The sequence below is a fragment of the Pantherophis guttatus genome, chromosome 2, assembly GCF_059756535.1.
Source record: "Pantherophis guttatus breed Tessera chromosome 2, ASM5975653v1, whole genome shotgun sequence".
Lineage (NCBI taxonomy): Eukaryota > Metazoa > Chordata > Lepidosauria > Squamata > Colubridae > Pantherophis > Pantherophis guttatus.
In genome coordinates, this window is record NC_142064.1 from 267,650,692 (window position 1) to 267,675,919 (window position 25,228).

Sequence of the window (25,228 nt, forward strand, 5' to 3'; positions counted from 1 at the left end):
CTCCATTTGCGCAAGGGTAGGCACTCATGCTGATGTGCGAAGCTCCATTTGTGTGAGCGGTGGGTGCACAGGCCAAGTACTTCCACAAATGGAGCTGTGCATGCATGCGTCTGCTGGCTACTTGCACAGAACCATCCTTTCTCTCCCCCTCACCACCACCACCTTGCTAGACTCAAATGTCTATACACCAATGCAGAGTTTGAGGAATAAACAGGGTGAATTAGAAATTCAATTAAATGAGGGCAGATATGATATTGTTGCCATTACGGAAACTTGGTGGGATTAAACCCACAAATGGTACATAACAGCTAGAGGGATTTAAATTCTTTAAAAGAAATTGACCAAATAAAAGAGGAGGTGGAGTTGCACTATATATAAGAAATAACTACTTCTCTACAGAAATAGAACACAACAATGACAAAAACTGTCTTGAATGCATTTGGGTCAACATTAAAGGGGGGAAAATTAAATTGCCATAGGTGTATACTATAGGCCACCCAACCAACCAGAGGGAATAGATGAACTTTTTGCTAGTCAGTTAACTAAGGTATGTAGGAAACGCATCACAATAGTAATGGGGAATTTTAACGGTTACCCTACCATCAACTGGGAAACAAATTCTGTACCAAGTGGAAGAGCCAACAGATTCCTGACAAACAGTATATGTGGTGCTTTGCTCAATAGTAGTAACTGAGAGGGATCTTGGAATCCTAATGGACAATCATTTAAATATGAGCCAACAATGTGCTGCACCTGCCAAAAAAGCCAACACAGTTCTAGGCTGCATAAACGGATAGAATCAAGAATGAAGTGTTAATACCACTTTATGATGCCTTGGTAAGGCCACACTTGGAATATTGCATCCAGTTTTGGTCATCACGATGTAAAAAAGATGTGGAGACTCTAGAAAGAGTGCAGAGAAAAGCAACAAAGATGATTAGGGGATTGGAGGCTAAAACAAAGAACAGTTGCTGGAACTGGGTATGTCTAGTCTGACAAAAAGAAGGACGGGTGTGTGTGTGTGTGTGACAAGAAAGCAGTATTCCGATATCGTAGGAGCTGCCAAAAAGAAGAGGGAGTGAAGCAATTCTCCAAAGCACCTGTGGGTAGGATAAGAAGCAATGGGTGGAAACTAATCAAGGAGAGAAGCAACCTAGAACTAAGGAGAAATTTCCTGACAGAACAATCAGTGGAACAACTTGCCTCCAGAGGTTGTGAGTGTTCCAACACTGGAAGTTTTTAAGATGTTGGATAGCCATTTGTCTGAAGTGGTGTAAAGTTTCTTGCCTAAGCACGTGGTTGGACTAGAAGACCTCCAAGGTTCCTTCCAACTCTGTTATTCTAAACTTCTACCAAGCCAGAAAGGTTAGGGACTGCTGTTTCAAATCATCAATCATACCCAATTTGAAAAGAATTGAGCTCAAAAGTACTGGATTCTAGGGGGTACCGGACAGAGAAACAAACGGCAATGATGTCTGAGATTGGGAGAACGTGTCTTTTGGCATGCTGTGCACGCACACACACATGCGCGCACACACACACATACACACACACACACCCCAATCCAAGCTTGGAGACTTTTATCCACATCTGAGCTTGTAAATTGCCAATCATGCCTGGGCTTGAGAAGGTAATACCAGGTGAATCTGGCCTGTCCACTGGATATGGAGAGTCCAGCTGCTCAGCCACATGCAAATCAACACAATTGCGATGATAAAGAGTTCCTTCAGTGTCCACTAGATAGGAGCCACCTGTTGTAAACAGATACCCATTTTCCAGCGACCTGTTCGATCTCCAGGCAGCAGTCTCATGCGGATTTGTTCCCCAATATTCAATTTTGGCAAATTTCTTGTCATATCTTTCCTTGAATACTTGTCTCTTAAGCCATAACTTTTCTGGTACCCCTTGTATCACAGAGGGCCCAAGCAGCTTATTTGCCACTGGTAAGGATGTCATTAGTCTCCTTGACATCAGTCTCTGTGCTGGACTACTGTCCATGCCCTTAGTTGGAGTATTTATCCAATGTAGAATGGCTTTCCATGGGTCTTTACCGGGGTGGGTTCTACTTACCTTTACTACCGGTTCACAATAGGATCGCGTGCGCGATCTGCGGATGCGCAGATTGCCGATGATGACATCAGGGGCAGTGGGCGGGGCCTCCCGCCAGTTTTACTACTGGTTCTTGCGAATCGGTCCAAACCAGGAGCAATCCACCACTGGTCTTTACCATCACTATGTTCTTTCTTGCATATATTCTTAACAATCTTCACAGCTGATTCAGCTTTGCGATTAACTTGTGGATTACATGGTGAGGAAGTCACATGTTCAAACTCCCACTCAGCGGCAAATTTCCTAAATTGTAGGCTTGTGAACTGAGTTCCATCATCAGAGATCACTCTATCTGTTTGGCCATGACGTGCAAACTGAGCCTTCCATCTCTTAATGGTATTTTCAGCTGAGCGGTCAGGAAGAAGTTCAATTTCCCAAAAGTCTGAATAATGATCAACTAAGATCAGGTACTCTTTTCTGGCATAGTTGAACAAATCTGTACTGACAATCTGCCAAGGACGTGATGGTATCTCATGACATCATGGTTTCTTTTTGTTGCAAATGTGCATATTCATTGAAAGTGGGACAATTGCTAACAAAGTCTTTGATTTCGCCTTGCATGTTAGGCCAGTAAAGAGTTTAATGAGCTTGCCTGTAGCATGCCTCACCACTAATGTGGCTTGAGTGTTATGTGCAAATAACATTTCTGCTTTAACTGACTTTGGCACTATGACTCTTGGACCCTTATACAAGATACCATTTTGTAGGCTGATCTCATCTCAGAAGGATCAATATTCCCTCACGATTACAGGAACTGCCTTCTCATATGGCCACCCACCTTGAATTAGCCAGTGCAACTTATTCCATCCTGACCCAGCTGTCCCAAGTCACTCGCACCCAGTGAGTGGTATCGAATTAACCATGCCCACTCGGCCTCTGTGAGTTATCATAGTCTTACATGCAACTGGCCCTTGGAGGACAACCATAATGCTGATATGGCCCTTAATGAAATTGAGTTTGACACCCCTGCTTTGCACCATCCCCGTGAACACATGATCAAATGCTTGACAACTGGTTCCTATTTATGCCAACTGCAGTGTCCTGGGGTCATATTCAGAAACTAACTTCAGTTTCTCTTGACAAATAGACAGATAGAGGCCAGGATAACTGGCTCTGGGATGTGTAGATCATCATACTTGCAAATCACAGAAAGCCTGTATGGGTTTGTTAAAACAGATCGTGCCAAAACATCATTTTATTCCTTGACAAGGAGACTAAATTAGTAGACCAGCGAAATGCTGTGGTTAAGTGGTGGGTTGCTACTGGTTCGCCCCAGTTTGGGCATGTGCAGAAGTGGCGCGCACACAAGCAAACCAGTAGCAAAAGTAAGTGAAACCCACCATTGCTGTGGACATAGTATATTTAGATTTCAGTAAGGTATTCAACAAAGTAGACCACAACTTATTTCTTGGTAAACTGGAAAAATGTGGGATAGACATCATCACCACTAGATGTATTTGTAATTGGCTGACAAACACTACTGACCGAGTAGTCCTTAATGGTAGGACATCTAGATGAAGGGAAGTAAGCCTGGATAGCTCTGCAGACTAAGCACTGTAATTTAACACCAGCTGTCTGCAATTAAAGTAAGTTTGAATCTTGCCAGGCTCAAGGTTGACTCAGCCTTCCATCCTTTCTAAGGTAGGTAAATTGAGGACCCAGTTTGTGGGGGCAATAAGCTGACTTTGTATAAAATATACAAAAGTATGAAGGCTATTGCTTAACGCACTGTAAGCCGCCCTGAGTCTCCGGAGAAGGGTGGCATATAAATCAAATTTTAAAAAAAAAGTAAGCAGTAGAGTATCACCAGGTTCTGTCTTAGGCCCAGTACTCTTCAATATCTTCATAAAAGACTTAGATGAGGGAATAGAAGGGGAACTCATCAAATTTGCAGATAACACTAAACTGGTAGGAATAGCCAACACCCCAGAAGACATGTTCAGAATCCAAAAAGATCTTGACAAACATGAACTATGGGCCTTACCAAGAAAATGATATTTAATGTGGAGAGAAGGATTTACACTTAAGCAAAAAAAAAAAAAAAGCAAAATATACAAGTATAGATTAGGTGAAACCTAGCTCAAAAACAGTAACTGTGAGAGGAACCTTGGAGTCCTGGTGGACAATCACTTAAATATCAGCCAGCAATGTGTGGCAGCAACCAAAAAATCCTTGGTTGCATAAACAGAGACATAGAATCAAAAATCGTGAAGTATTAGTACCAGTTTATAAAACCAGTGAAATCTTCATTACTTTTGGCTAGAAAAAAATATTCTTTTCCTCCAAAGGCCTTAAGGTTCCTACTAAAATTTCCTGAAGCGTATTTGTTACTCAACTCCAAAATAAAACTATTTTTATTTTTTTATTTTTATTTATTTTTATATGCCGCCCTTCTCCGGAGACTCAGGGTGGCTTACAGTGCGTTAAGCAATAGCCTTCATACTTTTGTATATTTTATACAAAGTCAGCTTATTGCTCCCACAAATCGGGTCCTCATTTTACTCACCTTAGAAAGGATGGAAGGCTGAGTTGACCTTGAGCCTGGTGAGAACTGAACTCGCAGTAATTGCAGGCAGCTGGATGTTAAATGCTGCCTTAGTAGGAGGCATTAGCCTCCTACGCCACTCATGTCTCTTTTTTTTTTTTTTGCCTTGTAGTATTTGAACTTTATATTTATTTTTCAGTATTTGCCTTCCTTCTTTTTGTAATTCTACTTTTTCTCTAGTCACATATGAGACACACATTCTCCCAATCTTCATTTCTCCATCATGGTGGCTTGTTTTGAGGTAAAAAAAATTTAAAGATCCAGAATTTTGAGCTTTTGCTCCATTTTGGGAATTTTCTTTTGATGCCTCTTTTTCATCAGGATCTATACTTCAGGATTATTCACATCATTACAAACTGCCTTTGGTGTTTCCAACCCTCCTTGACTGCCCATAGGCATGAATTTCAAAAGGAAGCTGTAATAATTGAACTCGCTAAAGAAAAATCAATACAAATCTCAATTTTCCTCAACCTGTCGCTTTCCTCCCTGTGTCTCTTCCAGCCCCCTGATCTCCCCTCACTTCAAGGCTGAGTTTGCCATCAGCCACAAGACACAGGCTGGGTTTCATAGAGAGACTTTTCTTCCTTGTCTTTTGACCGCCCTGCCATTTCTGACAGGATTTTGCTCATTTTTGAGGTCGTCTCCTGGGAATCCCTGGAGACCCTTCAGAGAAGCTGCTCTTCAGGAAAGGGATTTTTGAGTCTCCAAAGTGATTTTCTCAATCTTCACAAGATCACAGATGGTTCTTAGGCATTAAAAAGTGGAAAATCTAGAAACTGATGCTTGCCGGAGATGCCACTTCCTTTCTAGATAGGCAATGTTAGAGGGAACCTTTCCTTCAAGTTTAATGCCCATCACCCCAGACCCGTATGGAACATGACGTCCCGCGCTTTTGCAGGGTCTGCATGCAATGCGCACAGGATCCTCTAGGGGGCTCCCTGGAAAACCGGTACAGCTCCCTCCCTCCCCCCTTACAAGAGAACTGAGCATGCGCCAGCCTCTTTCCCAAGTCAAGAGAGGAGATGCTTGCTTCCCGAGGCATTTTCCTATAAAGACTTGAAAGTTTGTCCGCTCTTTCTACGGTCTCCGATTCTGCCCCCCCCCAAACTGTGAACCTTTGGGTGAGCCTTTCTAGCAAAGGGAAGAGGCTGCAGGGAGGTTTTCATGATTCCAGATCGAGACGTGATTTGGGGTTCAGTGATGGGACTTTTCTCCCGCGCTGGAGGCTCACATTGGAGACATTTAAAACTTCATCAGACTTGGAGTCGTGGGAAAGTGGGGCCTGATTCCATGTTCCCCTGCCGCCCCTATGCATGCACAGGCCAGGCAGGGGAGAAAGCAAAGCTTCGGATCCTTCCCGTTGCCCTTAGACTAGAGAGAAGAAAGCCAGGGCCTCAGAAAGGAGGGAGCCATTTATTTACCCTCCATTTGGATGGGAAAACCTCTGCACGGGAGGGAGAGGAGGAGAGGTCGCCTTTGCAAAACAGAGATTTCTGCCTCCAAGTCAGACTTTTTCTCCGGGACTGTTTCCTGCAAATCTCGTGGCTCCGTTTTGATAAAGGATTAGGCCAGCTTGGCCTTTGTTGTAAATCCTGGGTGTTGCAATCCATTGTTTATTTATTTACTTATTAAGTGGATTTACGGAGCCCCTCATGTCAATTGCTATTTGTGACCTGGGATGTTTATGATTTGAATTGTGCAAATGGTTGCTCTTAACTATGAAGCCATAGAAATAATAAAATTATATTCAGCCATAGAGAGCCATTTGGTTTAGTGATGAAAGCACAAGGCTTTGAAACCAGGAGATTAATTTTCTAGTCCAACCTTCGGCATGAAATCCTTGAGCCCATCCCAACTCTCAGCCCAATCTACTTCACAGGGCTATTGTTGTGGGGAAAATAATAAAAAGGAACATTCTGTATAAATGCTTCCTAGAGTAATTAATAATAATAATACAGAAGACATAAAAATAAAAAATAAATTTTAACAATTTCTCAGCAATTTCCCCCATATGTAGAGATCAAGGTAATTAAGACACAGACCTACCCTGTACATCCAAATTTCTTTTTTTTAATTTTTCCTTCCCCCTTCTCTTCCCTCTCTTGATAAGGATGCACAGTCGTTCAATTAATCACACTAGTAAATATCCTAAATTATTTGTTCCATTTCAGGCATGCAAGCTGGAATTTTTTTCTGCTTCTTCTGGAATCTTAAGTATCTTGTCTGGGAAGAGAGCTGAATGGCTTTGGAAAATTTGGCCAGACCTCTTGTGAAGAGAAAGACCTGTGGAGATCCTTGAGTCCATTTTATAGCTTTATTATACATCAGAGAGAAGATGGAGGTACAACACCCAGCAGATGCAGAAGTTAGAAAAGGCCCTCCAGCTGCTCAGCCTTGGAGCTGTGGGAAGAATGGGGCAAGTCCTGGGCAGAAGAGCCACGAAGAGGCATCCAATAATTCAGAGGTCCAATGCTGTCACTTCACAAAAGTGCAGTTTCAGGAGGGGAGCCGTCCCCGAGATGTTTGCACTCAGCTTCACTACCTTTGTCGTCAGTGGCTGCAACCAGAAAAACACACCAAGGCTCAGATGCTGGACCTGGTGCTCCTGGAACAATTGCTGGCTGTCCTTCCCCCAGAGATGGCAAGATGGGTGCGGGAGTGTGGAGCAGAGACCAGTTCCCAGGCGGTGTCCCTGGCTGAAGGCTTCTTGCTGACTCAGGAGGAGGAAAACATGCAGGAAGAGTTGCAGGTGGGAGAATGGAATCAGGGCAGCTCTAAAGAGGATCTCTCTGAATTTGCCAACTTCTATCTGGCTGAATTTTCTGGGATTATAAACTCCTAAGGGCATCAGTTCTATTCTTCCAGAGGATGTATTTGGGGCAATTCTTTCAGCAATGGACTTTGGGGTCTTCTAGTTTGAAAGTGCAGTTTGATAATTTATTTCTATCTCTGTGCTCTTCCTTTGTTTCTCATATCATATCATATCATATCCAGAAATGCATGGAAGCTGTGCCTGAGTATCCTAAGGAGGGGAAACATTCATTCAAATCTTCTCAAGAGCTGCTGTTCAGGGAGAACTTCCAGAAAGATCAAAGCCAAGACGCTACAGATATAGCTGAACCGCTACTTCAGGTAAGGTGAAATAAGATTGGAAAAGGTCCATCAATCTGGGATGGATTTCATCTTCTTCTAGAGTTCAAGGTATAAAATCGTTGTTTCTAAGCAATATGAATTTTATATCAGGTCACTGAACATTCACACTCAGTTTAGACTACCCTCTTCCTTCTGAGGGGATCCTTTGTGAGTCGTTTTCTCCACCTCTCCTACTTCACCATCAGATTTCATTGACCAGACTGTTGTCAGCATCAGGACTCTTCCTTCTGTCTCCCAGGGTTATTCTCACACACCATTACAAAAAATATATCATTTTTTGCCTTTTGGAAAGCATCTTTGGGACAACCATGACCAGGTGATTGAGAATCTCCATAGATATATAAAGTACTATTACAAGCTCTTCCAAATTCTTCATGAAAGTTGGTTCCACAGTGGATAAAATGAGCCATTGGAAAACATGTCAGCTGGGTTTTGCCAATATTTCTCTCTGCCCAATCTAGGAAGAATGGGAATCATTGATAAGTATTGGATTTAAGACCTAACTACCAACTGACTAAGAATATTTTAGTTGGTTACACCGTAAGGCATTCCAAACACTTCCATATTGATCAAATATGATTTAGTTGTGCCATCAGCCAAAAGCGGTAAGATCTTATTCTTAATTCTGCAGAAGATGCCCATTTTGTTCACATGATCTCTTCCCTAGAATTGGTGGAAGAAAATTATCCCATTATTCTTGGAATTATCTGTTAATAGGGAAAATTGTTTCCTTGTTCAGGATGTTGTGTCTTTTGAGGAAGTGGCCGTGTATTTCTCCAAGGAGGAGTGGTCTCAACTGGATGCTGATCAAAGAGAGCTCTACAGAGAAGTCATGCTGGAGAATTCCAGGAATCTGGCTTACCTGGGTAAGAATCCCTTTCTATGTTCAGGAATATAGAGAAGAGGCTTACATGTTATTTCTGGAAAAAATATCATTTATTTATAGTGTATTGATAAAGTATTCAGAAACGAGTATTTTGTATTTTATGAGCAGAAAGCATTCTTTTATAAAAAACAATTTCGTTTATCTAATAATTTCTTTGAATAAATTTCCTTCTTCCATAAAATCAGTTTGGTCAAAGGGTTAAGACACCAGGGTAGAAACTGGGTGACTGTGAGTGAGTACTTGTTCTGCCTTAGGCATGAATGCTGGCTGGGTGACTTTGGGCCAAAACTCTCTCCAATCCATTTCACAGGGTTGTTGTATGGAAAACAGCAGGAAGAAAGAATTTTGGGTTTGTCCGCTACCTTTATTTACAAAAAAAATAAAGGAAGGATATGGAATGCATTCAGAATGTATTCAGACTCCCTTCACTTTTATCAATTTTGTTATGCTGCAGCCTGATTCTATAGTTGTTGAAATTCATTTTTTTCTCATTAATCAACACTGGGTACCCAAAAGGAAAACAAAATTTTAGAAATGTCTGTAAATTGATTAGTTTCTAGCCTGGTGTCTTACCTGTTGACCAAACTGACTTTATAGAAGAAGGAAATTTATTGAAAGAAAAATTGGCCTGGCTTTTTACATAGAGGAATTTTTTTTTAAAAAAAGCTTTCTGCTTATAATATACAAAGTATTTCATAAACGATATAAGGAAGAACCTGAGGAAGAGGCTGAATGTACTGAGGAAGGTTCTGGCTACCATGATTCGTTATTCCCTCCTGAACCTGGTCACTGGACTCCTGATGGCCCTGAACTGCTATAACTAAGACTGGATGAGCCCTGAGAGGGTGATTCCCTTTTTAGGATATGCCCACTTCTATACCGAGTTTGGCATTAGTCTTAAGTTTAGAGTGGGGAGGTATTGCCATCCAGAAATTCCCTTTGACTTTCAAAGATTCTGCTCTGCAGACAAGTGGAGATGAGTCTTTTATTGAAGCTGGGAGGAACTGGGTGTGTTGCTGCCCCAGCATGATACAGTGTCCAATACACTTCTGGAGTTTGTGGCAGCATGGAATTGTCCCAGATAAAAGATTTAATAAGGGCTGTGATCCAAACCTATTATATGGGGATCATTAGGGATACACTTGGAAATGGGTCTTTGCTATAATCTTCGTTTGGACTCTTTGTGTTTGCCAACAAAACAGCTGAAATACATTGATGATTCTTTGGCTAAATTTCAGAAGAAAAGTTTTGATTGTTCCCCTATTCTGGCTACAGTTTTCACTTTTCTTTTTCAAGGCTTTAATGGGCAAGAGAATAAAAATTGCAAGGAAGAATGCCAAGCGATCCATTTGAAAGGGGGGGAAAGGAAATTTGTAGCTCAGATGAAACTAAAGAGTGATGACACAAAGAAATCACAAAGTGGAATTAAAAAAGATCTTCCTGTGGTCAGTTGGCTTCCTAACAATACAGTGATCAATTCGGGAGAAAGACTAAATAAATGCATGGAGTGTGGAAAGATGTTTAATAAATCCGATCATCTCATTTCTCATAAAAAGAAACATTCTGAAGAGAAACAATTTACTTGTATGGAGTGTGGAAAGACCTTCCGTTATAATTACTCTCTTATAAGACATCAGAGGAATCACACAGGAGAACGACCTTATAAATGCATGGAGTGTGGAAAAACCTTTATTCGTAGCAGTCATCTTAATTCCCACAAGCGGATCCACTCAGGAGAAAGACCTTATGAATGCACGGAGTGTGGAAAGAGCTTTGCTCATAGCAGTTATCTTAATTCCCACAAGAGGATCCACTCAGCAGAAAGACCTTATGAATGCATGGAGTGTGGAAAGAACTTTGCTCGTAGCAGTTATCTTAATTCCCACAAGAAGATCCATACAGGAGAAAGACCTTATAAATGCATGGAGTGTGGAAAGACCTTTACTTGTAGCAGTCATCTTAATTCCCACAAGGGGATCCACTCAGGAGAAAGACCTTATGAATGTTTGGAGTGTGGAAAGGGTTTTAGGCAAATGAGTGCTCTGATTCACCATAAAACTATCCATACAGAGGAGAAGCCATATCAATGTATGGAATGTGGAAAGACCTTTTGTTATAATTACTCTCTTATAATCCATCAAAGGAATCACACAGGAGAGAGACCTTATAAATGCATGGAATGTGGAAAGACTTTTATTTATAGCAGTGATTTTAATTCTCACAAGAGGATCCACACAGGAGAAAGACCTTATAAATGCGTGGAGTGTGGAAAGAGCTTTGCTCGTAGCAGTCATCTTAATTCCCACAAGACGATCCACACGGGAGAAAGACCTTATAAATGCATGGAGTGTGGAAAGAGCTTTGCTCGTAGCAATTGTCTTAATGTGCACAAGAGGATCCACACGGGAGAGAAGCTATATAAATGCATGGAATGTGGAAAGACTTTTACTTATAGCAGTGATTTTAATTCCCACAAGAGGATCCACACAGGAGAAAAACCTTATAAATGCATGGAGTGTGGAAAGAGCTTTGCTCGTAGCAGTCATCTTAATTCCCACAAGACGATCCACACAGGAGAAAGACCTTATAAATGCATGGAGTGTGGAAAGAGCTTTGCTCGTAGCAATTGTCTTAATGTGCACAAGAGGATCCACACGGGAGAGAAGCTATATAAAAACATAGAATGTGAAAATCTTCAATAGAAATCCAGATAGTTCTCGCCGTAGGACTGCAATTGAGCCCAAAATTTCTGTTGCTAAGCGAAACAATTATTAAGTGCATTTTGCCCCATTTTATGACTTTTCCTGTCACATTTGTTAAGCGAATCACTGTATTTGTTAAGATAGCAACATTATTATAAAATGAACCTGGCTTCCCCACTGAATTTGCTTGTCATAAACCCTCAAAATGTGATTACATGAACCAGGAACACTGCAACCGTCTTGAATCCGTTGCCAAGCATCTGAAGTTTTATCCGGTGACCATGGGGATTTTGCAATGGTCATAAATGTGAAGAATGGTCATAAGTCACGTTTTTCAGTGCTTCTATAACTTTGAATAATCACTATATGAACTGTAGTAAATCGAGGAGTACCTATAGTTGTCTAAAATCTTATTCATTTGATTAATAATTCAATAATTGTATACCTTCTTAGATATGCATTCATAAATTGCCTTTCTAGTGCATACAAGGTGAATCCCTAATCCTGTTTGTGGTTTTTGCCAAGTCCAAATACTCCAAAGATGTTATCTATATGTAGAAATATTCCTGGTTGTTTTTCATTATATTGTTCCTGATATTCCAAAATATCAAACACAATTATCACGTTATTCTTCAAGTATCTTTTAGATTAAAAACAACAAACCACAATTTTATTAAAGGTTATCTGATACCTCTTCTTGTTGCCTCAATACTTCTTAGTATCTGGGCCGAGTCCCTTCTCTGGCTGTTCTACCTTTCCCATCTGCTTGTCTGAGAAAGGCTCAAGTGAGAGGTCTGATTGCTCCATCCAGATTGTTGGCTGTTGCTTGTAAAGTCTTTTAGTTTGTGAGAGCTGAATTCTGTTCCTATAGCAGCTAAGATTTGTTTTCATACATAGTAGTTACTTAATGAGCCTCATGAGTCTGATCCCACTACTACCACTGATTTGCTATGGGTTCTTTTTAAAGCAGGGTCCCCGACATGCGGGCTGCCGCCTGTTCAGAATTGGGCTGCGTAAGTAGTGGGTGAGCGTGCACATGCGTAGGTCCACTTGCACACGTGGCAGGCTCACCCAGAAAGCTCCATTTGTGTGAGTGGCGTATGTGTGCGCCGGCTGCTTCCACGAATGGAGCTACGCACGTGAGTTCCTGCTGCTTGTAGAGAACCATCCTCTTCCCATACCCCACCCCCAGTCACTGGGCTACTAAACTAGAAAGTTTGGGTATTGCTGTTTTAAGTCTGAATTGAGCCCAAACATTCATCAAAAGTACTAGATTCTAGACAGCTTAAGCTTTCTGTCTCCCGATGAGGGTTGTGTGGATATTTTATCCAAGGTGCAAAAAAGAAACATACAATGTGCAAGTTCTTTCTCTGTTTGTTTTCTTTCTCTTCTTCTTTTCAGTATATTTATATTATACAACAGCGGTCCCCACCCTTTCCGGCTTGGCGGCCCGGTGGGGAAGAGGGGATGGTTTTGGGTGGGTGGCAGGTGCGCACACATAGCGGGTAAGCACAAGCGTAGCTCTGCTTGCATGAGCTGCAGACCAGTTCACATGTGTGTGAAGCTCCATTCACACGCCTGCCACTCGTGCAAATGGCGCTGCACATGTTCTGTTTAGTTTCCGCTCAAAAATAACCATCCCTTCTCTCCCCCAGCTGGGCCGCCAAGCTGAAAATGTTGGGGATTGCTGATCTCTGATACACTATTTCTACAGCACGTATATTGTTAACTATTGCTATTGTACTGGTTGCATGGTATTCTGAAACATATAATCTCAGATCGGGGAATGCAATTCACATCAAAGTTTTGGTGTGAATTCCTGAGCTTATTAGGCTCCTCCTAGGGCACGGGTGTCAAACTTGATTGCATCATGTGACATACTGTGACGTATTGCAATGTTTGTTGCCTTTGCGGAGCCTGGGTGGGTGTGTGGCCTGCATACAGTGGTGGGATTTAGATTTTTTAACAACCGGTTCTGTGGGCGTGGCTTGGGGGCATGGCTAGGTGGGCATGTGACCAGGTGGGTGTGGCCAACTCGACCAACATCACTTCTTTGCTCTAATGACAGTTTTAAGTATAAAAAAAGATATCATATATACCAAAAGATAGTGTATTATTAGTTTATTATAAAAGAGGTACACAAAACTAGATTGTTACAAGAGTTTTAAAATATTAATGAAAAACTATTAAATACTTAACAAAAAACCATAAAACTTATTTAAGGTATTGCCAAATCGCAGTTTTATTGGCATCCCCAATTACCCTTTTTTTTCACTTTCACGCGAGCATCATCAGCACTGTGATTTACTCTCAACCATTTCTTAACTACAGGATTAGGGTCCCAGTCCTGTAGGGGTAGGCCAATTAAATTAATGGTCATTAAGTTGGTTATATTAGAAACAGTTAGGCAATTTACGCTCTCCGAACATATGATGTTCATTTGTGAAAAACCCCTTTCCGCTTCTGCTGAATTTATCACAATTGTTCTGACAATAGCTTTCACTTTTTAAATATTGTCAGGAATTGCATATTTCTCCAAATCTTTCAAAACATTTTCTATAAAATCTCTATAGTCATTGATACTAATTTTGTAATTAAAATGCCACTAAATGCAACCAATTCTTTTTCAGCTGCTTTCCATGGAACTACTAGTTCTTCAATATTCCTGTAATCTGGCTCCAAAAAATTTAGAAAATTGTAATTTATTCATGTCTTGGAATTGGCTACCTGTTTTTAAATGTTCACACTCCATTAGTCTTTTCTTTAAATTGGTTATGATGCTTTCTAAAAATCTTTCCCGAGGAAGGCTAACAAATCGATGAACTGGTTTGCAAGATATTGTTGAGGCTTCGTCAATAATCAAACATATTTTCAGATTTTTTTCAATAATTTTAGTAAATAATTGTTTTCTAATGTCTTTTGCAATGAACTCAACTATTTTCACTGCGGTTTTACGTGAATGCAATCCTATTCCCAGATCTGCTCCATTTTTAATTTGTGATTCTATCTCACCTTCTACATCAGAAAATGGTTTTGATCTTTGGGCCAGGTCGTAAACTATATTGAATACTCGACAAGTACTACCTTAATACTTTCCTGTCATCTTGTCCAGTCCTTTACTAATTGCATCCTGCTCACACTGCTTCAACTTCTCTGTGCAGAAGGTGTGAGCTTTGGATGAGAAGTGCTCTTACATCTTTTTCCTAAGAGAGGCCTATACACCTCTTTACTTTTCCCAGCAGCCTCTATTTCAGAACGTTTCCACTCCTTAGCTATATGAACGCTTTTTTTGCTGCTCTAATGTCAATTTTTTCGCAATACTTGTAACCTACCGTGTTTCCCTGAAAATAAGACTGGCTCTTATTTTCTTTTGATCCCCCAAAATTAGCCCTTGGCCTTATTTTAGGGGAGGTCTTATTATTTTTGAGGTGCAGGAGGCCCCTAAATCACAGATCAGCTGATCCAGCAAGGGCCAGAAGTTCTGTCTTTATTTCTGGCGCACTCTTGCCAGCCCTAGCATCGCTGGCCGCCTCGTTGCTTCCCGTTCAAACAGCACAAGATGAGGAATCAAGACGGGGGGGGAAGGGGGGAAGCATGGCCCACGCACCCCACACGCACCTGCCATGCACATGGTACAGCCTCCCAGAGGCTGCTCCCGCAAACCCTAACTACTGTGCTCCTTCTCTTAGTGACGGCTGCAAAAAGAGAAAATGATAGAGGGAGACAATGAGAGAATGCGAATGAGGAGAAAAGCAATGGTTTACATTTAAGGAAAATTTAAAAAAAAAACCCAAAAGTTACAAGTACAGATTAGGCGAAACCTAGCTCAAAAACAGTAACTGTGAGAGGAACCTTGGAGTCCTAGTGGACGATCACTTAAATATCAGCCAGCAGTGTGTGGCAGCAACCAAAAAAGTGAATAGAATCCTATGCATAGAGGCATAGAATCAAAAATTGTGACGTATTAGTACCACTTTATAAAACCTTAGTAAGAGCACACCTGAAATACTGCATTCAGTTCTGGTTACTTAGATTTCAAAAAAGATTTTGAGACTTTGGAAAAAGTGTAGAGAATAGCAACTAAGGTGAATATGGTCCTGGAGTTTAAAATATGAATGTTTGCAGGAATTGGGTATGGTTTATCAAGAGAAAAGAAGGACAGAGGTGACATGATAACAGTATTCCACTATTTTTGGAACAGCTGGCCTTTAGAAGTTATGAGTGTTTCATAACGGACATCTGTAATGTCCCGTTGCCTGGAGGCCGTGCGGATCTGGATGGGGAGAAACAAGCTCAGACTCAACCCCTCCAAGACCGAGTGGCTGTGGCTTCCGGCGTCCTGGTATAGTCAGCTGGTACCATCACTGACAATAGGGGATGAGATCTTGCTCCCCACAGAGAGGGCCTGCAACTTGGGTGTCCTCCTGGATTCACGGTTATCTTTAGAAGATCATTTGACGGCCGTGGCCAGGGGTGCCTTTTATCAGGTTCGCCTGATCCGCCAGTTGCGTCCCTTTCTGGATCGGGACGCCTTGCGCACGATCACTCATGCCCTAGTTACCTCCCGTATGGACTACTGTAATGCTCTCTACATGGGGCTCCCCTTGAAAAGCACCCGGAGGCTCCAACTGGTCCAGAACGTAGCCATGCGGATGATTATGGGCGCAGCTCGTTACGCCCATGTAACACCTCTCCTACGCGAGCTGCACTGGCTCCCGGTGGTCTTCCGGGTGCGATTCAAGGTGTTAGTTATCACCTTTAAAGCGCTCCATGGCTTAGGACCTGGGTACCTACGAGACCGTCTTTTGCCACCAATAGCCTCCCACCGACCAGTTCGTTCTCACAGGGAGGGACTACTCAGGGTACCGTCAGTCAAATTATGTCGACTGGCGACTCCCAGGGGGAGGGCCTTCTCTGTGGGGGCTCCAACCCTTTGGAATGAACTGCCCCCGGAGATACGGAATATCCCTGATCTCCGTGCTTTCCGCCATGCCCTCAAGACCCTGATGTTCCAACAGGCGGGGCTAAACATACGAACATGTGAATGATTTTTTAAATGTTATCTAATTCTGGGTTTTATTTAATTGACCAAACTAAGTAATAATTTTAATTAGCAATTTTATGATGTTTGTGTGTCTATATTTTTCTTGACTGTACAACGCTTTGAGTCCTACGGGAGAAAGGCAGTATAGAAATATAATAAATAAATAAATAAAATAAAATCACTGGAGGTTTTTAAGAAGAAACTGGACAGCCACTTGTCTCAAAGGGTATAGGACTGGGGTGTCAAACTCAAGGCCTGCGGGCCGGATTTGGCCCACTGGCTGCTTAGATCTGGCCGTGGGACCGGCCTGGAAATATCAAAGGATTGACACGCAGTGCCTCTGCCAGCCAAAAAGGGGCTGCAGGTGGGGAGGCTCGCAAAATGTAATGAGTGGTTATACGGTAAGATGTATGATCTACCTTTTGAATGGTATCACCAACCCTTGGCATTTACTGTATTCCCTAAAGAAATTCATTATTCTTCATTGCTCCAGTGAGTTGTGAGAAGGCAGCCCATGCACTCAAAACCCACAAGAAAGGCTATTTAAAGTCATAAGGAGGTTTTAAAAAAGTAAAAAATAATTTACTACAGCAATGCCTTACCACTCTGCCATGAAGTTTTATTACTTCTCTTAAGGAGAGTGTTTTATAGTTGAACAATATTTGAGTGTGAAATGTAGTAGTTACTATCCCAAACACAAAATCCTCTTTGGAATTTTTAAAAGATTAGTTAGAAAATCCAGGTAAGCAAGCATTCCCTTCATCTTCACCTGAAAATATCTCCAAACAGCTCTGTGAGTCAAAGGGTAATGAGTGTATGCTGCAACTCAAAAATAATGGGAGTCCCTGACTTACAACAATTCTTTTTAGGAAAAAGTCTAAAGGTGAATTAAATTTAATTAAACATCACTGGTATGGTTATTCATGAAACATTATTAAATTCCATTTTATTTTAACTGTAAAAATTAAAAATACATGAAACTTTTTGAAAGATTTGTGGGAGGCAATACTTCAGGCTTTCAGAGGACCTGGCTTCTTTGAAAATATTTATTCAAATATTGTTCATTGATGGTTCAGAATGAAACAGCTGAAAGGGCACTGATTATGGTTTTCTAATCACGTCAATTTTTTCATAACAGAAGACACAAAAAATTAAACAGGTTGGATTTAGAAGGAGCCTTGCTATATAGAAAAATGGGCTGGAAAGAACAGAGCCAAAATGAGAAATTACGGATAATTTTTTTAAAATTGCTTCTTAACCACAACTTTCCCTTCATCCTTTATTTCATTAATTGTAGTTAAATCTCTTTTTTCTTGAACTGTCATCTCCAAATCCAGACTAATCTTTTCAAACCAATGAAATCTTCATGACTTTTGACTAGAAAAAAATATTATTTTAATTTAATTGGAAAAAAATCAATACAAATCTTAATTTTCCTCAACCGGTCGCTTTCCTCCCTGTGTCTCTGCCAGCCCCCTGATCTCCCCTCACTTCAAGGCTGAGTTTGCCATCCGCCACAAGACACAGGCTGGGTTTCATAGAGAGACTTTTCTTCCTTGTCTTTTGACCGCCGTGCCATTTCTGACAGGATTTTCCTCATTTTTGAGACCTCCTCCTGGGAATCCCTAGAGACCCTTCAGAGAAGCTGCTCTTCAGGAAAGGGATTTTTGAGTCTCCACAGAGATTTTCTCAATCTTCACAAGATCACAGACGGTTCTTAGAGATTAAAAAGAGGGAAAATCTAGAAACTGACGCCTGCTGGAGAGGCCACTTCCTTTCTAGATAGGCAATGTTAGAGGGAAGATCTTCAAGTTTAATGCCCATCATTTTAAACCCGCATTGAATACGACGTCCTGCGCCTTTGTACGGTCTCCACGCAATGCGCACAGGATCCTCTAGGGGGCTCCCTGCAACTCCCCCACCACTAACAGGAGAACTGAGCATGCGCCGGCCTCTTTCACAAGAGAGCTGCGTGCTTCCTGAGGCATTTTCCAGCAGAGGCTTGAGAGCTTCTCCGCTCTTTCCACGGTCTCCGATTCTGCTTCCCACCTTTGCTGTGAACTTTCGGGTGAGCCTTTCTAGCGAAGGGAAGAGGCTGCAGGGAATTCTTGCACCGTCCGAGATCCAGACGTGAGTTGGGGGTTCAGTGATGGAGACTCGCATGGAGACATGCAAAACTTGCACCAGATTCGGAGTCCTGGGATGGAGGTGGGGGGTGGGGGGAGCAGTGGTCCCATGTTCCCCTGCCGCCCCTATGCATGCACAGGCCAGGCAGGGGAGAAAGCAAAGCTTCGGATCCTTCCCGTTGCCCTTAGACTAGAGAGAAGAAAGCCAGGGCCTCAGAAAGGAGGGAGCCATTTATTTACCCTCCATTTGGATGGGAAAACCTCTGCACGGGAGGGAGAGGAGGAGAGGTCGCCTTTGCAAAACAGAGATTTCTGCCTCCAAGTCAGACTTTTTCCCCGGGACAATTTCCTGCTTTCCTGCGCTTCCCCCCAGTCACCAGCTGGCTCTGCCTGCAGGTAAAGAAGGAAGATGCCTCATTGTCACTATTTCCCAGAATAGGCCAGTATTTTTGTCAAGTTTCGCCTTTGTAAAGCCTGGATGTTGCAATCCATTGTTTATTTATTTACTTATTAACTGGATTTAGGGAGCCCCTCATGTCAATTGCTATTTGTGACCTGGGATGTTTATGATTTGAATTGTGCAAATGGTTGCTCTTAACTATGAAGCCATAGAAATGATAAAATTATAGTTCGCCAGAGAGAGCCATTTGGTTCAGTGATGGAAGCACAAGGCTTTGAAAGCAGGAGATTAACTTTCTAGTCCAACCTTTGGCATGAAAGCCTTGAGCCCATCCCAACTCTCAGCCCAATCTACTTCACAGGGCTGTTGTGGAGGAAATAGTAAGAAGGAGCATTATGTATAATTGCTGCCTAGAGTAAATAATAATAATAATAAATAATAAATAATAAATAATAATAATAATAATAATAATAATAATAATATAATACAGAAGACATAAAAATAAAAAAATAAATTTTAATAAAAACTAGGAATTAGGGGAAAAAAAACATATTTAAATGTAGTTTTCCAATATTTTGATAGACATTGACATCCCTGAAGGGTTCTCTGCAATTTTCCCCATATGTTAACTAAAAAGCTAAGCTAACTAAAAAGATTTCACCTACCCCTCACCCATCCCAGACATTGGTAGGTTCATCCAATTTTTTTTTTTAATTTTTCCTTCCGTTTCCCCTTCCCATTTCCTCTCTTGATATGCATGGTCAGTAGTTCAATTAATCACCCTAGTAAACACCCTGAATTATTTCTTTTCCATTTCAGGCATGTAAGCTGGAAATTTTTCCTTCTTCGGGAATCTTAGGTATCTTGTCTGGGAAGAGAGCTGAATGGCATTGGAAAATTTGGCCAGACCTCTTGTGAACAGAAAGACCTGTGGAGATCCTTGAGTCCATTTTGTAGCTGTATTATACATCAGAGAGAAGATGGTGGGACAACACCCAGCAGATGCAGAAGTTAGAAAAGGCCCTCCAGCTGCTCAGCCTTGGAGCTGTGGGAAGAATGGGGCAAGTCCTGGGCAGAAGAGCCACGAAGAGGCATCCAGTAGTTCAGAGGTCCAATGCTGTCACTTCACAAAAGTTCAGTTTCAGGAGGGGAGCCGTCCCCGAGATGTTTGCACTCAGCTTCACTACCTTTGCTGTCAGTGGCTGCAACCAGAAAAACACACCAAGGCTCAGATGCTGGACCTGGTGCTCCTGGAACAATTCCTGGCTGTCCTTCCCCCAGAGGTGGCGAAATGGGTGCGGGAGTGTGGAGCAGAGACCAGTTCCCAGGCGGTGTCCCTGGCTGAAGGCTTCTTGCTGACTCAGGAGGAGGAAAACATGCAAGAAGAGTTGCAGGTGGGAGACTGTAATCATGGCAGCTCTAAAGAGGATCTCTCTGAAGTTCTCAATTCCTTTGTGACAGAGTTTTCTGGGATTATTAACTCCTAAGGGCATTTTTTCTATTCTTCCAGAGGATGTATTTGGGGCAATTCCTCCATTCTGTTTCGGCAATGGACATTGGGGGCTACTAGTTTAAACGTGCAGTATGATCATTCATTTCTATCTCTCTGCTCTTCCTTTGTTTCTCATATCACATCATGTCCAGAAATCCGTGGAGGCTTTGATTGAGTATCCCAAGTGGGGGAAAGATTCATTCAGAACTTCTCAAGATCCGATCTTCAGGGAGAACTTCCAGAAAGATCAAAATCAAGACACTACGCAAGGTAAGAAAAGCTCTTTCTGTGTGAGGTGAGATTTTAACATTTAGCTGATTCTTTCGCTCAACTTTATTGGAGTGTCTCTTTTTAACAAATTTGCTTCCAGTATTTTTATCTTTCTCATAGAGAGTAGAAAGCCGTCCTTGTACTTTTTAGAATCATCTCTTGTTGCTGGAGCTGAAGGATTAGCTGAACCGCTACTTCAGGTAAGGAGGAGAAACATTGGAAAAGGTCCATGAATCTTGGATGGATCTTATTTTGTTCTAGAGTTCAATGTATAAAATTGTTGTTTCTAAGCAATACAAATTCGACGGAACATTCACACTCAGCTTAGCCTACCTTCTCCCTTCTGAGGGGATCCTTTGTGAGTCACTTTCTCCACCCCTCCTGCTTCACCGTCAGATTTCATCGACCAGACTGTTGTCAGCATCAGGGCTGTTCCTTCTGTCCCCCATGGTTGTTCACACACACCATTATAAAGAAAATATTCTTTTTTTGCCTTTTGAAAAGCATCTTTGGGACAACCGTGTCCTGGTGATTCAGAATCTTCATAGATATATAGAGTTCTATTGCAAGCTATTTCAACTTCTTCATGAAGGTGTGGAGTTGGGGTACGTTGGTACCCCATATCAGGTGGGTTTTGCCAGTATTTTGCTCTGCCCATCCTAGGAAGAATGGGAGTCACTGATAAGTATTGGATTTAAGACCCAACTGTCAATTGACCAAGAATATTTTAGTTGGTTACACCGTAAAGCATTCCATCTTGATCGATCATGATTTAGTTGGGCCATCAGCCAAAAGCGGTGCGATCTTATTTTTAATACTGCAGAAGATGCCCATTTTGTTCACGTGATCTTTTTCCTAAAATTAGTGGAAGAAAATTATCCCATTATTCTTGGAATTATCTGTTAATAAGGAAATTTGTGTCCTTTTTCAGGATGTTGTTTCTTTTGAGGAAGTGGCCGTGTATTTCTCCAAGGAGGAGTGGTCTCAACTGGATGCTGACCAAAAAGTGCTCCACGGAGAAGTCATGCTGGAGAATTTCAGGAATCTCTTTTCTCTGGGTAAGAATCAGTGCAGCAGAAATTTTATGGTAGCGTTCCCTAGATCTGTTCCTTCTCAATAATCCTATCTCTGAGCTCTGCAGGCAGTTGCTTTCACCTCATGGCTTTTGGTCTGCTACTGTATGCATTCTCAGCTGTGAGGCCATTTATGGAGAGCTGTGTGCCTTTCTGAATCTCGTCTAATCAATTGAATTGACCACAGGTAGACTCCAATCAAGGCATAGAAACATGTCAGCAACAATCACAAGAAATGGGAGGCACCTGAGCTATATTTCAAGCATTGCAAAGAGTCTGAATACTTACATTAATGTGATATTTCAGTTCTTTTTAAGAAACTTACAGACATTTCTAAAATTCTGTTTTCACTTTGTCATCATGAGGTACTTAGTGTAGATTAATGAGGAAAAAAAATGAATTTCTACAGTTATAGAATCAAGCTACAGCATAATAAAATTAACAAAAGTGAAGGGAGCCTGAATACATTCTGAATGCACTCTATATACTTCCTTTATTTTTTAAAAATAATATAGGCAGTGGACATACCCCAATATTCCTTCCTCCTGCTGTTTTCCCTAGGGAAAAAAATCCTATGATATGAGTTGAGCTGAGAGAGATTGGCCCAAAGTCACCCAGCCAGCATTCATGTCTAAGACAAAACTAGTACTCAGAGTCCCCCAGTTTCTAGCCTGGTGTCTTAACCATTTGACCAAACTGACATGGAAGAAGGAAATTTATTGAAAGAAAAATTGGAAAACTGCATAGCCTGGCTTTTTACATAAAGAAAATTGTTTTTTTTTTTAATGCTTTCTGCTCATAAACCATAATACTCATTTCACAAAAGATATTAGCAAGAATCTGAGGACGAGGCTGAATATACTAATGGTATGGCCTCTCTTGAACCAGGTTCTGCCTACTAGGATTCGGTATTCCCTCCTGAACCTGGTCACTGGGTTTCTGATGGCCCTTAGCTGCTATAACCGACTGGATGACCTCTAAGACGGATGTTCCCTTCTTAGAGATATGCCCACTTGTGTACCGAGTTTGGCATTAGTCTTAAATTGAGGGTGAGGAGCTATTGCCATTGAGAAATTCCCTTTGACTTTCAAAGATTCTGCTCTGCAGACAAGTGGAGATGAAACTTTTATTGAAGTTGGAAGTTGCTGGGTATATTGTTGCCCCAGCATGATAGAGTATACAATGCACTTCCGGAGTTTGTGGCACCATGGAATTGTCCCGGGTCAACGATTAATTCAGGTTTGTGATCCAATCCTACTGGAATTCAAATACACAGTTTTCACTTTTCTTTTTCAAGGCTTTAATGAACAAGAGAAGAAGAATTGCAAGGAGGAATGCCAAGCGATCCATTCGAAAGGCGGGAAAAGGAAATTTGTAGATCACACCCAACCAGAGAGCGATGAAACAAAGCAATCACAAAGTGGAATTAAAAAAAGTCTTCCTCAGGTCAGTTGGCTTCCTAACCATAGAGTGATCGATATGGGAGAAAGACCATATAAATCCATGGAGTGCGGAAAGAGGTTCAATAAATCCGATCATCTCATTTCACATGAAAAGGCACATTCAGATGAGAAACCAAATACCTGCACGGAGTGTGGAAAGACCTTCTCTTATAATCACTCTCTTAGAAGACATGTAAGGATCCACACAGGAGAAAGACCTTATAAATGCATGGAGTGTGGAAAAACCTTTACTTGTAGCAGTAGTCTGAAATCCCACAATTTGATCCATACAGGAGAGAAGCCATATCATTGCATGGAGTGTGGAAAAGGTTTTAGGAAAAGTGGTAATCTTAATACCCACAAGAGGATCCACACAGGAGAGAAACCGTATCAATGCATGGAGTGTGGAAAGACCTTCTGTTATCATCATTCTTTTAAAACCCATAAAAGGAATCACAAAGGAGAAACACCTTATAAATGCATGGAGTGTGGAAAGACCTTTACTTATAGCAGTAGTCTTAATTCCCACAAGAGGATCCACACAGGAGAAAGACCTTATAAATGTGTGCAATGTGGAAAGACTTTTACTCGTAGTAGTGATCTTAATTACCACATGAGTATCCACACAGGAGAAAGACCTTATAAATGTGTGGAATGTGGAGAGGGCTTTAGAAGGAGTTCTGATCTCACGTCCCATAAATGGATCCATGCGGGAGGAAAAAACCATATGAATGCATGGAGTGGAGTTTTGTAAGGAGTAATGCTTTTACTCGCCAGAGAAGCATCCACACACTGGAGAAACCAAATCAATGAAGGAATTGTGGAGAGAGCTCCAAGAGAAATCCAGATAGTTCTTCGTGTATAACGGCAATTGAGCCCAATATTTCTGTTGCTAAGGGAAACAGTTATTAAGTGCGTTTTGCCCCGTTTTACAATTTTTCTTGTCACTTTTGTTAAGTGAATCACTGTAGTTGTTTAGTTAGTAATACTGTTATGAAATGAATCTGGCTTCCCCATTGGATTTGTTTGTCAGAAGCTCACAAAAGGTGATCACATGATCCAGGGACTCTGCAGCTGTCATGAATCAGTTGCCAAGCATCTGAAATTTTATCAGTTAACCATCTGGATGCTGCAACAGTTATAACTGTGAGAAATGGTCATAAGTCATGTTTTTCAGTGCTTCTATAACTTTGAATAATCACTATATGAACTATAGTAAATTGAGGACTAAAATATCTTGCAAAGACCATTTTCTTTTTTTAATTTGATTTATATGCTGCCCTTCTCCAGAGACTCAGGGCGGCTTACAATGCATTAAGCAATGGCCTTTATACTTTTGTATATTTTATACAAAGTCATCTTACTGCCCCCACAATCTGGGTCCTTGTAATTTGAGTAATAATCCAAATAAACTGTAGCTCCTCTTAAATATGCATCCATAAATTGCCTTTCTAGTGCAAACCAGAACAGTGTGGATCCCTAATCCTCCTTGTGGTTTTTGCTAAGTTCAAATAGACAAAGGCCTTTTGTACATGTAGAAATATTCCTGATTGTTTTTCATTATATTATTTCAAATATTCCAGAATACCAAACACAGTTATCACATTGTTGTTCAATTATGTCTTTGGTTAAAGGGAAAAAACCCACAACTTCGTTAGAGGTGATCTGATACCTTTTGCTGTTGCCTGAATATTTCTGTTCTGATATTGGGCCAAGTATCTGGGCCTTTCCCTTTCTCTGCCTGTCCTACCTTTCCATCTCCGCTTGTCTGAGGAAGACTCCGGTGAGAGTTCTGATTGCTGCATCCAGAATGTTGGATTTTTAAACCAGGAGTCCCCAACCCACAGGCTTTGTCCAGAACTAGGCCGTGCAAGCAGTGGATGAGCGTGTGCAAGCGTAGCTAGTGGCAGGCACTCACACTTTGTTTGAGCGGCGGGTGCACAGGCCAGCTACTTCCACAAATGGAGCTCTGCATGCATGCGTCTG

General features: G+C 41.5%; 1 protein-coding gene across 1 annotated transcript in view; it reads left to right on the forward strand.

Moving 5' to 3' along the window:
• Nucleotides 1-24,838, forward strand: part of LOC117658416 (uncharacterized) — a 43,227-nt gene extending 18,389 nt beyond the window's left edge. The window contains 12 exon segments of the mRNA XM_087885252.1: nucleotides 6,967-7,403; nucleotides 7,649-7,786; nucleotides 8,547-8,673; nucleotides 9,990-11,390; nucleotides 18,371-18,569; nucleotides 18,939-18,961; nucleotides 19,911-20,359; nucleotides 20,610-20,727; nucleotides 20,848-20,927; nucleotides 21,659-21,785; nucleotides 23,098-23,957; nucleotides 23,960-24,838. Coding sequence (XP_087741378.1) covers nucleotides 6,967-7,403; nucleotides 7,649-7,786; nucleotides 8,547-8,673; nucleotides 9,990-11,390; nucleotides 18,371-18,569; nucleotides 18,939-18,961; nucleotides 19,911-20,359; nucleotides 20,610-20,727; nucleotides 20,848-20,927; nucleotides 21,659-21,785; nucleotides 23,098-23,957; nucleotides 23,960-24,055 — 4,055 coding nt within the window. The 3' untranslated portion in view covers nucleotides 24,056-24,838.
• Nucleotides 24,839-25,228: the final 390 nt, after the last annotated feature.